The sequence below is a fragment of the Triticum aestivum genome, chromosome 5A, assembly GCF_018294505.1.
Source record: "Triticum aestivum cultivar Chinese Spring chromosome 5A, IWGSC CS RefSeq v2.1, whole genome shotgun sequence".
Classification (NCBI taxonomy): Eukaryota; Viridiplantae; Streptophyta; class Magnoliopsida; order Poales; family Poaceae; genus Triticum; species Triticum aestivum.
In genome coordinates, this window is record NC_057806.1 from 292,154,672 (window position 1) to 292,171,802 (window position 17,131).

The 17,131-nt window shown below is 51.0% G+C and overlaps 4 protein-coding genes across 4 annotated transcripts; 3 read left to right on the forward strand and 1 right to left on the reverse strand.

Annotated features, from left to right (window-relative positions):
• Window positions 1-786: 786 nt before the first annotated feature.
• On the forward strand, window positions 787-4,204 carry LOC123103013 (RING-H2 finger protein ATL67). Its single transcript, XM_044524498.1, has 2 exons — window positions 787-1,321; window positions 3,428-4,204. The coding sequence occupies exons 1-2, from the start codon at window positions 996-998 to the stop codon at window positions 3,843-3,845; spliced, it is 744 nt and encodes a 247-aa protein (XP_044380433.1). The 5' UTR covers window positions 787-995; the 3' UTR covers window positions 3,846-4,204.
• A 578-nt stretch (window positions 4,205-4,782) lies between these two features.
• On the forward strand, window positions 4,783-5,798 carry LOC123103015 (stress-response A/B barrel domain-containing protein At5g22580). The gene is made up of 2 exons (XM_044524499.1): window positions 4,783-5,044; window positions 5,312-5,798. The coding sequence occupies exons 1-2, from the start codon at window positions 4,929-4,931 to the stop codon at window positions 5,523-5,525; spliced, it is 330 nt and encodes a 109-aa protein (XP_044380434.1). The 5' UTR covers window positions 4,783-4,928; the 3' UTR covers window positions 5,526-5,798.
• Window positions 5,799-8,537: 2,739 nt separating this feature from the next.
• Window positions 8,538-9,410, forward strand: LOC123106820 (stress-response A/B barrel domain-containing protein At5g22580). Its single transcript, XM_044528863.1, has 2 exons — window positions 8,538-8,794; window positions 9,005-9,410. The coding sequence occupies exons 1-2, from the start codon at window positions 8,676-8,678 to the stop codon at window positions 9,210-9,212; spliced, it is 327 nt and encodes a 108-aa protein (XP_044384798.1). The 5' UTR covers window positions 8,538-8,675; the 3' UTR covers window positions 9,213-9,410.
• Window positions 9,411-12,027: 2,617 nt separating this feature from the next.
• On the reverse strand, window positions 12,028-13,803 carry LOC123103016 (uncharacterized). The gene has a single exon (XM_044524500.1). It carries the CDS (start codon window positions 13,369-13,371, stop codon window positions 12,424-12,426), a length of 948 nt encoding a protein of 315 aa, XP_044380435.1. The 5' UTR covers window positions 13,372-13,803; the 3' UTR covers window positions 12,028-12,423.
• Window positions 13,804-17,131: the final 3,328 nt, after the last annotated feature.

A 17,131-nucleotide genomic window follows, 5' to 3' on the forward strand; every position in this document is an offset into this window, starting at 1 on the left:
TGGCTATTCGAGTTTGGGAGGTAATCCTCGATCAGGTCCAGGTGGACCAGGATGTGCCGACACAGCCCTTGGCGACCGACGGCAAGGACAGGGCGGTGCCCGCCGACGGCTGGTTGCAGGTGAATGTGATGGTCTGCACCTTGAGAATTTTGCTAGGGTCCGCCGACCAAGCCCACATATTGAGCGTGGCGGCATCTTCGCATTGCACGGAGGCGATGTCGAAGAAGTGCACAAAGGTGTTCGGCCCGAGCACCTGCGCCGCGACAGCATCATTCCAATCATTGAGCGGGACGTTTTCGAGGCAAATGTCAACATAGAAAAAGAATATAATTAGGGTCAAAATGAAGAATGCCCTCAATCGGGGATGTAGCTCAGATGATAGAGCGCTTGCTTAGCATGCGAGAGGCACGGGGATCGATACCCCGCATCTCCAAAAAAAAAAGGTTTTGCTTTTGTGTGAAAAATCCTTGTCAACTTTCGGCCGCTGACTCGCTGCTTGGCCAGGCTTTGGTTTCGTGGCTGACTGGCTGCGTGGCTTGAAACCTCACGCCTCATCACCTATCTCGCCTCGCGTGATCAAGTCGACACGGTATCTTTCCCTTTTGCGCCGCTCCGCCCATCCGTCCTATTCGTGTCTATCTATCTGCCGCTGGCGCCGTAGTGTCACGGCCCCGCCCGCTGCATCCACACACACAGCCTTTCTTCCCCCTCCTTGAAGGCCACCGATCGGGATCCGCCTCCGCCCCCACCACCGCATCGCATCCCCCTCCCATTCCCGTTCCCGGGTGAATGAATAAAAACCCACGCGACACGCAACGACTTCCTGAATGCCCAACCCAACGGCGTGAGTGCGCAGCATACGCAGATCCCATTTATTAACACAACTCACACCACCCAGACAGAGAGCGAGAGACAGGCAGACAGGGGAGAGCAGAGCAGCGGCAGCGCCCACACTCGCACCCGCACTCCACCCGCCGCCCGGCGCCGGCCGCGCCATGGCGTCGGGGGTGTCCACGAGCATGGTGCTCACGCTGCTCGGCTTCTGCGTCAGCGTCCTCTTCATAGTCTTCGTCTGCTCCAGGCTCGTCTGCGCGCTCGTGCGCCGCCGCCGCCGCCGCTCCCGCGCCTCGCCGCTCCCGCCGGGCTTTCCGCCCCTCGCCGCCAACTACTTCTTCGCCGTCCAGGTCGACCGCCTGGGAGCCCAGGCCGCGGCTGGGCCCGGCGCCGGGGGGCTCGACCTGGCCGCCGTCGCCTCCTTCCCCACCCGCGCCTTCGCAGCTGCCGCATCCTCCGACTCCGACTCCTCAGACGCGGCCCCGCAGTAAGTGCTCCTCCTCGATCTGCCTTTGCTCCAACCATCGCCGATTCCAATCCGTCCCCGTGCCGTGCCGTGCGCTTCCTTGCGTTGCCTGCCGCCTAAACTTGGAATCTACTCCACTGTGCAGCGCCATTTAGTCAGTACCTCCCTCGTATTCATCGGAATTGCAGTTCGGTCGCGCTGGTTTTAGTTGATCCTCTTAGTTAGGCCACTGATTTGGGGCAACCAACGCTGCAATTAGGAGCTTCTAGCTGTGAGTGCGCACTCAGTGAGTGGCAAAAGAGGGATCTCACTATCATTATTGTAAGGTGAAGATTAGTGATTCTTTTGGATACTAGTGCTGTGAGCACCGAATCCCCCACATACATGTGAAATGCTTTTTGGTTAGAGTTCTAATATTAGTACGGAGGTGGGACTGGGATATGCCATGGTTCAGTTCCAGCTTCCTGAATAATGTAAGCTGGTAACACATTATTAGCTAATATGAATTCTAGTTTTATTCATACGAAAATTCATGCTTTTGGTGTTTGTTAACGACTTTACCATAGACTATACTATATGGATAAAGAATTGTTGAGCTTTGCTCGGCGTTAGTTGGTACAAGCATACTGCCTAAAGGGGTAATTATCCTAGGTATAAACTACCCACCATTGTCCTCAGTAATCTTTGGCAAGTATTTGCATTCTTCTGACCACTTCTCAGCATGAGTATTTGATCATGCCAGTCTATAGCCATAGAGAAATACTTACTACTGAAAAATCTTCAAGCAGCAATGCCACATGGGGAGATGGATCCTCTCTTGTAGTAATGAAGCTGTCCTTGAGAGTGTTTTTAGATTCTTTTAGTACCATAGGTAATGTCCTTGAGCATGTTGGTGCCTAAGATAAATTATGTGACCTTTTTAGTACAAGAGTCCTGATTATGGTGTTTAACGGGGATTGACTATTGAACCATGAGGTCCCTGAGATTTCATTTTCATTGGACAGATAAGACCACTCGATTAATAACATATAATTGGAATACAAATATCTTTGAGCTGCCCCTGAATAAAATCTTACTGAGGAATAATGAGGCATCGCAATTAAGTATATTGAGTACTCACATGTGCTTAATTAGAGGGAGGCTAGGACTGGCTTGGTGGTCTGATGTCCGATCTAATCCTTCGCTGTTAGTTGAACAGGTCTTTCGCTGGATGCACATCATTTACTACTCCCTCCGTCCCACAATATAAGATGTTACTACAACCAGTATATGAGTACAATTGTTGTAATAGCATCTTATAGGGTGTGTCTAGGGCACATCTAGATGTGCTCTAGTTATTGCACATCTAAGTGAGTGAATCAAGCATAAAGAGAAAAGAAAAAAGAAAAGGGAAATATCCACACGAATCTCGACGTAAGATCAATGACATAGGACTTACATGTGCAATACTTATGGCACATCTAGATGTGCTTTAGCAAAACTGCATCTTATATTATGGGATGAAGAAGTAATCTTTACTTGCACCAATTGTGTGATTCACTTTTGTGTTTAGTATCTAGTAACAAACACTACGTTCCATCCAGTTTGCCAGCTAGCCTTTGGCAGCACAGTTTAACCGTAGTAATCTAAGCTCAGTATTCCAATGCATGGGCAATGAACACTTCAGTTTCTAAAAACCGCAGTTTTTCTCGGTTTGGTTTAGAAAAAAAGAGGAAGAGACCTCTTTTTCTAGCCCTACCAAAAGAAAAACATGGTAGTGGAGATACCACGGTTTACAAATCTGTTGTATTTGTTGATACCAAACACATTGACGTATTTAGAACCAAGGTTTCTAAGAAAACACATTATTCCCCTAAAACTCCAAAAAATAAACATAGCAACCGAAATTGCTTGCCTATTTTTATATACGCATCACTAATTGACCATTTTCAGATTTGTCCTTCAAACTTCATTGCTTTGCTGGGCTAGTATCTTCTTATTTATATAAAGGCTCACTAATTGACAGTGTGTGCATCTGTTAGTCTGTTCTATTCTGTATTTCCATTCTCTTGTGCTAGGTTTTTTTTAGCAATTCTTCCTGATTACACCAAAATCTAGACTCTGAACTGTTTGTGTCTTTGCTCGCAGGTGTGTTGTCTGTCTTGCAGAATACGAGGACAAAGATGTGCTCCGCACTCTTCCTTACTGTGGCCACAATTTCCATATGGTGTGCATAGATGCTTGGCTAAAGCAGCATTCAACGTGCCCAGTCTGTAGAATTTCACTGTCTGACTATCCCGATAGCAAGCAAATCCCGCCTCCCTTACCAAGTGCAGTGGTGATACCTATACCTATACCTATACCTCCTTATTCCCCTGAAGCATCAATATCGGATCCGTGCCATTACCTGTTTGTCGGCACGGGGCATTCGCCAAGGGCATCAGAGGTTCTTCAAAACGAACGCGACCAGGCGAATCGGACAGTACTCGGCCCATCCTTGGATGGGCCAGACAACTTGACGCTGTCTGAGGTTACCTCTCCCGGCGAAATAACAACCAAACAGTAAAACAGCACATGGAGAGTCCTCGTGTACTCAGCAGGTCGTGATCTCCCCAGCTAAAGCTCCGGCAAGTAGCTGCTTGGAGTTTCTTTTGTGAACAACCTGTAAACTTGGAAACATCTGCCCATGTGGACGGACGGATGTCTGTTATAGGTTAGATTCTCGCGGGTCCGATGTAAATATGAGAAATCTTTTGGGTTTCTTGTCGAAAAGCCACATTTGCTCGATAATTTGACTGAAAACAGTCCATTGTATCCATCTATGGTAGGCCACGGAGAATTGTTGTTGTAGGAGCATCATCATCAGTGCATGTACCAATTCAAAACAGCTACAAACATATTGATTGAGATGACTGTTTTAATGCAGATGAGCTGAACAAACAGGATGGGTAGGGCATCTTGATTTGTTGGTTGAGACGACTGTTTTAATGCAGATCATGAACTGATGAGCTAACAAACATTTTGAAGATGTCGCGCTCATGCATCCATAAGAGAATTCTTCATGAACAGCATCATTATTAGCTGGTGTCCTGTTTGCATCCGCTTGGAAGTAGCAGCGTGCTGCTGCTTCAGTGTATGGTTTCTCCAACTCACCATGGTTAAGTGACTTAACCCAATTGCCATTGGCTGGTTTGAGGTTAACTGACCTACACTGCAGGGAACTGGAACCAGTACAGTGCTGCATAATTCTGATCCAGAATTCGGGATCACAACATCTAACACCACAATGATGATGATGATGATGCTTGTTCTGAAAGCAGACCCCTGTGGGCCCCACACACCGGTGTTGGTCCGGTGGGGGCCACTCATGGCTCGTGGTAGATCTAACAGTGTGCTCCAGACCAACAGCATAGCAGGGACATGACATTGTCTACAACTACAAGTGTACTGCCAAGAAGAAGAAAAAATAAATAAGCCTATTTACAGAGGGTGATTCCTGTCGGTGGTGGTGGCCCTCACCGGAGTAGAGCTCCCATCCCGTCCATAAAACGGCCAGCGCCGTGGCGTGATGATACGCATCCGCTGCAAAGTGCAAAGCCGCCAGAGGAGAAAGCTTTAGCTTAGCTTTGCACCTGTGACTTGTTGAGCCATGGAGTTCAAGCACCTGTGCCTGGTAAGGTTCAAGGAGGGCGTGGTGGTGGAGGACATCATTGAGGAGCTCACCAAGCTCGCCGCGGAGCTCGACACCGTCAAATTCTTCGGGTGGTATGCATTTGCATCTCATTTGTTCCGAAAAGGGATTCCAACCTCACTGCACATTGCACTTCAACCTGTCCGCTACATCTTTTCTTTTTTTCAAGAACCCTAAAATCTTGCACCGATGACCAAAACCATCTCTAAGTCTAATTCGGCGACACCAGATCAAGATTAGGCATCGCCACTCATAAGTGCTTCTATCCATCTAGAGTTTATCTGACAAGACAAGAGATAGGAGTATATCATTGATTGAGTGTTGCTTGTGTTGGGTTGCAGGGGAAAGGACGTGCTGAACCAGGAGGCGCTGACGCAGGGCTTCACCCACGTCTTCTCCATGAGCTTCGCCAGCGCCGAGGACCTGGCGGCGTACATGGGCCACGAGAAGCACTCTGCATTCGCCGCCACCTTCATGGCCGTGCTCGACAAGGTGGTTGTCCTGGACTTCCCCTTCGTCGTCGCCAAGCCGGCGCCATCGCCTGAGGCCGCCTGAATGATACACCCCCACCACCCCCTGTAGCAGTATCTGTCTGTTACTACTGAGCAAGTATAAGCATCTACCATCGCCAGCCACTGTAAGGTGCCTACCATTTCAGCTGTGATGTACCTAAAGCCTCCTATTTTTGCTTGCTTGTCCTGCTGCTACGGCGTTCACCGGCCTTCTGGCCTGTAAAGCCACTGTAAGGTGTAACTCTATTCCGTGCATTCCGTCGCTCAAAAGTTGCTTGGTTATCACCCTTGAATAAACATCGCTGGTTTTGCTTTACTTTTCGGTCTTCATGATGAATTGATGGATATCTGATCTGTAATGGCTCACTCGTGCTGGCCACTATTGCGTAAACACTTAAAACTCTGGCAATGTCTTTTCGCGAATGCGCAAAGCTTCGGTATCATTCATTGATAGGTAGAAAGAAATACAAGATCGGGTATTGCACTTAGGGACGGACACGACAACACTGCGTTAAGTGCAACACCTGAGCGGCGAGAAAAATGGGGCACTGTTGTGTAGCCTGTTGGCTCCGGCACGAGCCCAGAGTTGCGCCTCATGCCGGATGGTCTCGGTGAGGTAGCCTGTCGTAAGATGTGACTATGTAAGTTTCATTAATGAAACACAAGGCATTGATAAACAGTAAGATGTCAGAATTTTCATGTGAAGGCATTTACATTGGGCGTTCAATTGATGCCCCTGGGGTGGTTGAGCTGTGCTATCTTTCTTGCCTTCTCCTTCATTATTTACCAGGAATGAGGGTCGGCCCGATGCACACAACCATCTCATCTTGTATTCTTGTTAATAGTCAAAAACGTCAGGAGTTACTGCAGACTTTGTCAAATGGTAATACCGTCGAATCGAAAGAAGGCTGAAAGTGATCAAGGGTCGATGAAATGCTAGTTTTCCCTTGGGGAAAAGATTGACGATGAAACGGGGTTTACTTTCAAAAAATGAAAACATGTGTAGCAGATAAGGACTTGACTCTAATAGCCCGCCCCCGCCCCCGCCCCCGCGCCGCCCCTAGCGGGCGCCACGGGGGGTGATTCCCCTCCTGCCGGCGTAACCTCCCTCTCTCCATCTTCTCCTCGCCGCCGCACGAAGCTGGCGCCGGGCCATGCCTGGGGCGCGGTCTGGGACTGCGGCGGCGGGGCCGGCTCCGCTCCGATCTGCACCGGAGGGTCTTGGATCCGGGCGGCGGCCCCTGGCGATGCTCCCTGTCTCCTGCGGCGGGCAGTGGGGTGGGCATGGTGCCGGCGATCTGGTCGGGTGGCCGACGGATCTCCGGTGGCCTGGGGCCTCGCGTGGCTGCCTTGGCGGCTGGCGGCGCCAGATCTGGCTGCTGGCCTTCTTCCCTGCTCGGTGCACTTCTCCTGCGAAGGTCCCTGGGTGTGCTGGATGGCCTGCCTATGGGATGCGGGCGATTTTGGTGGTCGGGATCCAGATTGGGGGAAACCCGGGTCGGCTCCGGCTGGCCGCGACGACGACGACGCCCGCGGGCGCCGATTTCTTCATGGAGACGTCTGTCAAGATCTGCCCTTCCACTCCCCACCACCTAGCTTCTTGGGTGAAAACCTAACTCCGGTGGGCGGCGGCGGCGTCTTTGGCGCCGCTACCTTCTTGAAGGCGCCGCCTTGAGGGCTGGGTGGTGGCGGGCGCTATTTGGGGTCGGTGACAGCTGCCGACGGCGTGCCCTTCTTCGCCCAAGCCTCCGCTTTTCCTCCGACGCGTTCCGGTTCTCCTGGGGGCGTCGTTTGGAGTAAGTGTTGGCTGGGGCGATGGTGGAGCGGTGCTCCATCTCACACATTGATGGCGGCGGATGTCGGCAGCATGGCGCTGTGGAGGCTCGACGTCCGATGCACGGAGATGGACTCGCGTAGGAGGAGGTTGCTGTTTGGCGTCATGGTGGCGTCAATGGCGGAGTGGCCAGACATGGTAGAAGCCTCAATTTGATCTGAAGACGGACCTGTGGAAGATGGCGGCGACGACACACGAGTGCGTCTGACCGGATTATGCCCCAGACCCGGTATGTGGCTCGGCTGGGGCTTCCGAATGTGTTTCGCCTTCCGGCTTTTGATGTTAGGTTTACGTAAGTGGTCTGGGTAGTGGCCCGGCTAGCACCCCTTTATCATATTGGATAGGAGTAGTGGCATATGTTGCCAAGATGGTGGATTCAGGCACATTGGTGTAATACTTTGTATGGTCCTCGAGAATAATCAATAAAGTGGTCGTATGCATCTTCCAGATGCAGAGGCCAGGGGTCATCCTCCTTTTCTAAAAAAAAAAATGTGTAGCAGATAATTGAAACGATGAAAACTGCACCCCACAGTCCACAGGTTTGTATGTGCTTAGGCCAACTCTAGTAAAATTGGTGACCTGTAGAGACTAGGAGAGAGATGTTGCTCGGACTGAAAGATTGAAGGTGTCTCACTGATGCATCAGCACGACGAGAATTGATTAGCATCAACATCACCGCATGGCACACGTGGTGCAATCTCCATCAACATTAGGTGCCATCTTGTTTCCATGTACCTGGATTCAGTATCTATTCTTCTTCAAGTTACCTTGGTCTTGGTGAGTGAGCGACCTAACTGGTCTGATGAGATGAACTGGTCAAGCATCATCTAGATTGGTGGGAAACACGCATAACGCTAAGCAGCTCTGATCCAAGATTCAAGATCACAAAGATCAAACTCCGGAATGTTGACATCTCATTCTCCTCTCCTCTGCTCTGCTATGAAAGCAGGCATGCAGATCCCGGTGGGGCCTGCGCGCGGATGCCGATGTCGCTCGGATCGGGTGCAATCATGGTTCAGGCTTGAGAGGCTCATGCAGCCATGCTAGCTAGATCTAACAGTGTGCTGTGCTGTGCTCAATGCAGCAGTAGCATGGTCGGCCTTCACCTCCTGTGCCGAAATGATTAAGTCGAGTCTGGTGGCAAGAGAAAGGAAGAAAAATGCCTCACAAGCTTTAGACTGAGTGAGTGATTCCTGTGGGCGGTGGTGGCCCCCACCGTCACCGTGAGCAAATCTGGGCAGAGCTCCCGGCTTTAAAACGGCGTGATCATAGCAGCCTCTGCCACTGCAAGCAAAGCCACCGCCCACCGGCCGGAGGGAAGGGAGAAAAGAGAAAGCTAGCTGCCTTTGTCTTTGGGCCATGGCGGAGTTCAAGCACCTTTGCATGGCCAAGTTCAAGGAAGGCGTCGTGGTGGAGGACATCATCCAGGAGCTCACCAAGCTCGCCGCGGAGCTCGACACCGTCAAATACTTTGGGTGGTACGCGTAAATACTTTAATGTAGTATGTATCTAGAATCTAATGCTACATTTCTTCTGAAGAACTTTGTGCTATAAACCAGTGAGCAAAAGTTCTTTCTGGAGGCCAGCATACAGTAAAAGATCAAGATTGCGTGCATCATACTTCATTCATCGATATAGTGATTTCTTCAACTTGGTTTTAGTAGCACTTGACACCATGCATATTGCAGGGGCAAGGACGTGCTGAACCAGGAGGCGCTCACGCAGGGCTTCACCCACGTCTTCGTCATGACCTTCGCCAGCGCCGAGGACCTGGCGGCGTGCATGGGCCACGAGAAGCACACTGCCTTCGCAGCCACCTTCATGGCGGCGCTCGACAAGGTCGTCGTCATGGACTTCCCCTTAGTCTTCGTTAAGCCGGCGCCGCCGCTTGCCTGACCCGCCTCCACTATCTCTACCAACAACTATCACCAAGCATGGGAGTACCTGAGCCTCCTTTCTCTGCTTGTCCTGCTGCTTCAGTGTTTAGCTTGTGCAGCTGCCTGTAAGACTGTAACGCCGCGTGTTCCCCTGAAAAGTTGTTTGGTGATCCACCCTTGAATAAACTTGTGCGATTTTCGTTTGTTTTTCTTGGCATTTCGGTTTTCATGACGATTGATGGATCTCTACTATACTGGTAGCACAGTGGTGAACACTGGGCAGTGGGATGCGCGTGAGTACATTCATGTGAAGCCATTTACATTGGCAGTTAACTTGCTGTCCTTGAGAAGCGGTGCTATCTTTCTCGGTTTTCCTTTTGGGGGATGCTGGGGAGCTATCTTTCTACTTAGCCTTCAGAGGAGGCAACTGCAGAGCTTATCAAGGGCGCACTGAAACTTCCTGACGGTGTTAATAATGCCTAAAAAGTCGCACCAGCAACAGCATTTAGAAACGTAAGGAGTGCTGAATTCTGACGGTCAGTGTATCCGTCTGTGTTAGATATGGATGCCGGCCACGAGTAAACGGGTGATATGTCATACAAGGAGGAACCCTTGGAAATATACGCAACCGGTGGTAAGATAGAGATAATGATCCTCCAACAAATTGAGACTCAAGACTTAGAGGTGACGAGGAGAAACCCGGGCAAACGAGGTCGTTACTTTCAGCTTCCCGCAAGTCACCCGTCAGCATCATATCATACCTGCAGATATCATCCACGTAGAGGCAGAGCGGAGGCTTGACAAGACTTGCAAGCGTAAACCTTGCGGTGGCTCTCCCCATCTATCTACTTTGTTAGACGTACAGCAATGGAGAAATGGAGCGATAGCCCCGCCACTTTAACGCATACGTCCAGGTCACAAATGGTTGAGAAGAGCATACTACTATCACGCAGCTATACAAGGTGTCCAATGTTACCCAAAAGCAAAGCAACGAAATCTACTCCGCAGCAACAACGAAAGGAAAATCTCTTGAGGGACTCGTGCAACATGGCAACAGAATGCTGCAGTTGTGGCAAGCGTACGAGGACGGCACGTAAGGCGTGGCAGCGTATGCGTGTCAGCGTGATTGCTTGGCGAGCAGAGTGAAGTGTGGTGTAGAGCCGATGATGGCGACGAGCACCTCACACGCGGGGTGCTGTGTGCCTTGTGCTCGCAACTTCGCACCGAATGGGAAAAGGGGCAACAAACATTCAAGACACAACAAACATCAGCAACCAAAGAATGCATGACACAGATAATTCTCTCGTGAGAAGAAGAAAGAAAAGCAAGCGAGGATCTCACGAGTGTGTGTGTGTGAGTGAGGGGAGGGAAACAGTCACTACTACCTCCTATCCTGGGGCAGCAGCTGGGACCAATGTGAAATCAACACACTCCACTCTAGATTATACTACTACTGTACTATGTCCAAGACCATGTGCAATTGTCCAGCACCAGCTATACAGTAGAGTCACAGACCAAAAGGAAATTCCCATGACAAATTACTAATGTGGACAACTATATATGGGTCCAATGTGCCGTACAAATTACTCTACATGACAAGAGAGTGAGAACACCATCACGCAAGACATGTTGATAGACCCTGTGAGAGCACCAAATAAGAAAAAGGGACTAATTATTTCTGAATAAAATCTACAATCGAACCCCTCATTTTTCCACCAAAGTTCATGCGGACAACCCGACAGGCTAGGACTAAAAAACGTCACCCAATCGGAACCCCAAGCTCAGCCCAAACGCTAGGCCGACACCCCTCATATTCAGCTTATATGTGGGGCGAATACGGGACACCCGGACACAACATCTGCTGACCATCAGTCCAACAGGTTCCTCCATCGATGGTCACTCCGGCTTGTCGTCTCAAGAACCAAATCCGGCTATTTAAGACGAACGACAAGGGTAAACCTATCCGCCCCTCTCCCGTCCGCGCCACCGCTTCCCTCGTCCGCTTCCACTCTAGCTCCACCCTCGCAGTAGTTGGAGGCGAAGCAAGCTACCGCATTCAGGCGCTCATCGCCAATCCCATCCTCGTGGCTGAAAACCAAGCCATGTTGGAGTCGCTCCTGTCCGAGCGGGTGTTGGTGGCGAACCGCCGCCGTATCCACCTCGCCGACGTGAGGCATGAGCGGCTATTCATGAACGAGGACGATGAGGAGGCCCCAGAGCTTCGCCCTGCAGCCAATGATCACGAGGCCAGCGGCTTCGGCAAGGGTGTCATCTACAACTCCGACGACGACAAAGTAGAAGTAGGGAACTTTTCTTTCAAATGTAGCTCGTTTTATCTATGCATGATGAATTCAACGTTGCATTGCATGGATGAGTATGGAAATAGGGGTTTGCAAACGAGGGGTGTGGTTGTAGTGGCGGACAAATGAGAATAGGGGTTTGCAAACGAGGGGTGTGGTTGTAGTGGCGGACAAATGAGAGGCCATCAGACACGTCCGCGGACATACAGTGCAGTGCGGGTAGTCAAATTTGTTGTAGATGCTCTGATGGATCTCAGATTGTGGGAACACGCCCCCCGGAAAAAAAAAGATTGTGGGAACCCCAGAGCTGAATTGCAGAATTTATGCAGACAGACACAAATCACCCGTATAAAACAGCGCCAGAATCACGACTGCTGTTGCTGCTGGTACTTTCGTTCGTATCTAGACAAATGTAAGACCACAAATGTAAGACCAGAATTGTAGGACGGAGGGAACATATTGCAAGGCAACCAATGATGAGTATTGAGCTACGAGCACCCTCCTTGATCACACAGAAGAGAAGAGCAGAATCAAGATTCTGAAATGTTGTATAATTATTTGTCAACTGTACGAGCACACACCACTAAAAATGGTTGGGATAAAAAGAGGGAAAACAAACAGAGGGGATGAATCCTGCACTGCACACTCGCAGTAAATCTCTCTCTCTCTCTCGCTCTCTCTCTCTCTCTCTCTGAGTATACCACCTAAAATGATCCATGAATTATGTTTCACTTTCATCCCAAGCTTGCTTATTGTCCCTCTAAAAACATGCTATATATGTCTAGAGCTGTAAATTAACACCAACCAAACACAGCATTCGTCTTGGTTTTGCTAAATTCGATCAACTACCTTTTCCCAAATGGGCAGGTAGAGGTAGCGCAGCCATAGCCAGAGTGAGGAGCAAGCGGAAGCGGAACCTCGTCATGGAGATCATGGCGGGGCCTTGAAGGCCTGCACGACGAGCGAGAACCCCGGCGCCGCCCCCTCCTCCTCCAGCCACAGCCGGCTCTCCAGCGCGCTCCTCGCCCGGAGCATCACCACCGCGCAGCCCGGCGGGTCCCGGAACCACCACCCGTGGAGGTCCCACATGACGTCCACCGGCGCGCCGTCCACGAACACCGTCTGGTTGCCCCTGAAGTTCCACCGCAGCCGCTGCGCCTGCACCGCCCGCTTCCCGTCGACGCTGACCCACAGCTCCTCCCCTCCCCCGGAGCTGGTGGCGCACCCGACGCTCACCTCGTGCTCCGGCCCGCCCTCCGCGAACCGCACCCTCGCGGTGTGCATTGCCGCCGGGTCGGCGACCACGACGCGCTCCCTGCGCGACACCGGCAGGCACCGCGCCTTGGAGATCTGGCCCTCGAACTTGGTCTTGACGAACTCCGCGGCCAGGTCGCCCACCGCGAGCACGACCTCTGCGCCGGCCACGGCGACGACGAAGTAGCCGTAGAGCGGCTCCGGCGACGCCCCGGGGTCGTACCGCGCCGCCGTGAGGTCCCAGAAGAGGGCGAGCATGGGGGCCTCCGCATCATCCGCATCGCCGCCGCCGCCGTCCGCCAGAGTGAAGGAGCGGGTGCCCCTGCGCCTGCGAAGGAGAACGGAAGGCGCAGCGGCGGATGGAGCAAACGACAGTGTGGGGCCCACCGGGGAGTGGGCCCAGGTGAGGCGAAACAGCAGCGGCGCAGAGGAGGCGCCAGAGTTGAGGGGCGTGGCGCGGTAGGACGCCGTGACGGCGAGGGTGGAGGCGGCGCCGGAGCCGGAGCCGCCGGAGGTGAGGGTGGAGGAGGGGCTGGCGCAGGCGACGCGGACGGCGCCGTCGCCGATGCAGGAGGCGAAGTCGCGCATGGAGGACGGCAGCAGCAGGCTGGACGCGCTCACCATCTCCTCCTCCTCCTCCTCCTCGGGGAAGGAGATCTGCGCTGCGGCGTGCGGGTGCCGCGCCAGGAAGCGAGGGAGGAGTAGGAGGAGGCGGGGAGGGGGAGGGGGAGGGAGTTATGAGTGAGAAGGTGGTGGGGGTGGGGCTAACACAACGGGGACGGGGAGATCGGGCTCCAACTCAACTCATAATGGCAACCCGGCGGCGAGGGTGGCACGCGCAGCAGCGAACCGGTAACTGCCGGAGCGGAGGTGGCGACGAGCCGGAGGAGGAGGAACCTTCCGCTTTAAGTCTGCCCGCCTGCCGTCCGATCGGGAACGGGAGGACACGAGCCGTCCGATCCTACCAGTATTTGTCTGGGCCTGTATGTATATTTATTAGAGGTTTATTATTATTATTATTATTATTATTATTATTATTATTATTATCATTATGCCAAGATTTGTAGAAAATGTGTGAAAGTTCATTCCACTTAAACAAAAACGTATGCCGTTTGAACGACAAGTAATATGAATAAGGGGGAGTAACATTCATGTGTTTCAAAACACAATTGATGGTTGTAATTTCTTTAGATAAAAAATAGACATATGCATTTGTTCCGTCTCTTGGAACAAAAATCTTTATTATTATTATTTTTAGAAAAGGAGGATGTACCTTCGGCCTCTGCATTTGGACGATGCATGCAGCCATCTTTATTATCTATATTATACTACTTAAAAAATATAAGGGTATCTTCAACACGGACCCGTAAAATTGCTCCGGCATCTGTCCGCGGACAGGGGGTGGGGGAGTCTGCGCACACTGATGCTGAAGGCCGCCATCTAACGCTGTCCGCATACATTTCAACAACTATTGGTACTAACCAGACGAAATTTGTGCAAACACGACAGATTTCATATAAACCAAACGAAATTCGTGCAAACACGGCGGATTTCATATAAACCGGACGACATTCATGCAAACACGGTGGATTTTCATTACATTTCGAACATATAGAACAAAAAACCCTATCCTACCAAAGACCTATCCTACGTCGGCGGCCGAACCCTTGTCGTTTCCTTCCTACGACCGCGTCCCCAATCCGCTATCTCCATGAGCACTGGTGATAAGACCGATGAAGTGAAGGGGCGGTCTCCGACGAAGAACAGTAGAACATGGCAGACGGACCAGCCCACATGGGACACAAGGCTCGATCGCCTCCCAATCCCCTATGCCTCAGCCATAGGCTCTATTATGTATGCCATGCTGTGTACCAGACCTGATGTGAACCTTGCCATAAGTTTGATACGGAGGTACCAAACTGATCCCGGTATGGAATACTGGACAACGGTCAAGAATATCCTGAAGTACCTGAAAAGGACTAAGGATATGTCTCTCGTTTATGGAGGTGACGAAGAGCTCGTCGTAAAGGGTTACGTCGATGCTAGTTTCAACACAGATCTAGATGACTCCAAGTCACAAACCAGATATGTGTACATTTTGAATGGTGGGGCAGTCAGCTGGTGCAGTTGCAAGCAAAGCGTCGTGGCAGGATCTACATGTGAAGCGGAGTACATAGCTGCCTCGAAGGTAGCACAGGAAGCAGTCTGGATGAAGGAGTTCATCACCGACCTAGGAGTCATTCCCAATGCGTCGGGCCCGATAACTCTCTTCTGTGACAACACTGGAGCTATTGCCCTTACCAAGGAGCCCGGGTTTAACAAGAAGACCAGGCATATCAAGCGTCCCTTCAACTCCATTCGTGAATATATTCAAGATGGAGACATGGATATTTGTAAAGTGCATATGGATCGGAATGCCGCAGATCCATTGACTAAACCTCTTCCACGAGCAAAACATGATCAACACCAGAACTCCATGGGTGTTTGATTCATCACAATGTAACTAGATTATTGACTCTAGTGCAAGTGGGAGACTATTGGAAATATGCCCTAGAGGCAATAATAAAATGGTCATTATTATATTTCCTTGTTCATGATAATTGTCTATTGTTCATGCTATAATTGTATTAACCGGAAACTATAATACATATGTGAATACATAGATCACAACATGTCCCTAGTGAGCCTCTAGTTGGCTAGCTCATTGATCAATAGATGGTTGTGGTTTCCTAACCATGGACATTGGATGTCGTTGATAACGGGATCACGTCATTAGGAGAATGATGTGATGGACAAGACCCAATCCTAAGCATAGCACAAGATCGTGCAGTTCGTTTGCTAGAGTTTTTCTAATGTCAAGTATCGTTTCCTTAACCCGTGAGATTGTGCAACTCCCATATACCGTAGGAGTGCTTTGGGTGTATCAAACGTCACAACATAACTGGGTGACTATAAAGGTGCACTACATACTCCGAAAGTGTCTGTTGGGTTGGCACGAATCGAGACTGGGATTTCTCACTTCGTATGACGGAGAGGTGTCTCTGGTCCCACTCGGTAATGGATCATCATAACGAGCTCAATGTGACTAAGGAGTTGGTCACGGGATCATGCGTTATGGAATGAGTAAAGAGACTTGCTGGTAACGAGATTGAACGAGGTATGGGGATACCGACGATCGAATCTCGGGCAAGTAACATACCGATGGACGAAGGGAATTGTATACAGGATTGATTGAATCCCTGACATCGTGGTTCATCCGATGAGATCATCATGGAACATGTGGGAACCAACATGGGTATCCAGATCTCGCTGTTGGTTATTGGTCGGAGAGATGTCTCGGTCATGTCTACATGGTTCCCGAACCCGTAGGGTCTACACACTTAAGGTTCGGTGATGCTAGAGTTGTTATGGGAAATTGTATAGGGTTAACAAAGGTTGTTCGGAGTCCCGGATGAGATCCCGGACATCACGAGGAGTTCTGGAATGGTCCGGAGGTGAAGATTTATATATGGGAAGTCCAGTTTCAGTCACCGGAATAGTTTCGGGGGTTGTCGGTATTGTACCGGGACCACCGAAAGGTGTTCGAGGGTCCACCAGGTGGGGCCACCTGCCCCGGGGGACTTAATGGGCTGAATATGGGAGGGAACCAGCCCCTGGTGGGCTGGTGCGCTGTAACACCCCGGATGTAACTTTCTCAATTTGTACTCCAACTCTTGCCGTTTCCGGCGTTAAGTTATTTTATTTTCTCGGGTTCGGGTTTTTGTCTCCGTGTGTTGTTGTCGTTGTCATGCTTCTCATATCATGTCATCATGTGCATTGCATTCGCATACGTGTTCATCTCATGCATTCGAGCATTTTCCCCATTGTCCGTTTTGCATTCCGGCGCTTCGTTCTCCTCCGGTGGTCATTTCTACCTTTTTTTCGTGTGTGGGGATTAAACATTTCCGGATTGGACCGAGACTTGCCAAGCGGCCTTGGTTTACTACCGGTAGACCGCCTGTCAAGTTTCATATCATTTGGACTTCGTTTGATACTCCAACGGTTAACCGAGGGACCAAAAAGGCCTCGTGTGCGTTGCAGCTCAACACCCCTCCAATTTGGCCCAAAACCCACCTAAGCCCTCTCCATCATCTAGAGCGTTCGATCACGATCGCGTGGCCGAAAACCGCACCTCATTTGGACTCTCCTAACTCTTCCTATGCCTATATAAAGACCCCCCTTTCCAAATCTCGGATCCCCTCCCCGAAACCCTAGTCGTCTTCCACCTCTCGCCGCCGGACACGTCCGATTCGGGCCGGACGTGTCCGACCTGTCCCGCCACCGCCAAGTGGCTCACGCCCATTCGCCCGCGCTCCGGCCCGCAGGGCCCAGGCGGGGCCCTCCC

Coding starts and splice junctions, on each gene's coding strand:
- LOC123103013 (XM_044524498.1), top strand. CDS start 996: ATGGCGTCGGGGGTGTCCACGAGCATGGTGCTCACGCTGCTCGGCTTC. Junction 1,322..3,427: donor TCCTCAGACGCGGCCCCGCA/GTAAGTGCTCCT, acceptor CTTTGCTCGCAG/GTGTGTTGTCTGTCTTGCAG.
- LOC123103015 (XM_044524499.1), top strand. CDS start 4,929: ATGGAGTTCAAGCACCTGTGCCTGGTAAGGTTCAAGGAGGGCGTGGTG. Junction 5,045..5,311: donor ACCGTCAAATTCTTCGGGTG/GTATGCATTTGC, acceptor GTTGGGTTGCAG/GGGAAAGGACGTGCTGAACC.
- LOC123106820 (XM_044528863.1), top strand. CDS start 8,676: ATGGCGGAGTTCAAGCACCTTTGCATGGCCAAGTTCAAGGAAGGCGTC. Junction 8,795..9,004: donor ACCGTCAAATACTTTGGGTG/GTACGCGTAAAT, acceptor TGCATATTGCAG/GGGCAAGGACGTGCTGAACC.
- LOC123103016 (XM_044524500.1), bottom strand. CDS start 13,371: ATGGTGAGCGCGTCCAGCCTGCTGCTGCCGTCCTCCATGCGCGACTTC.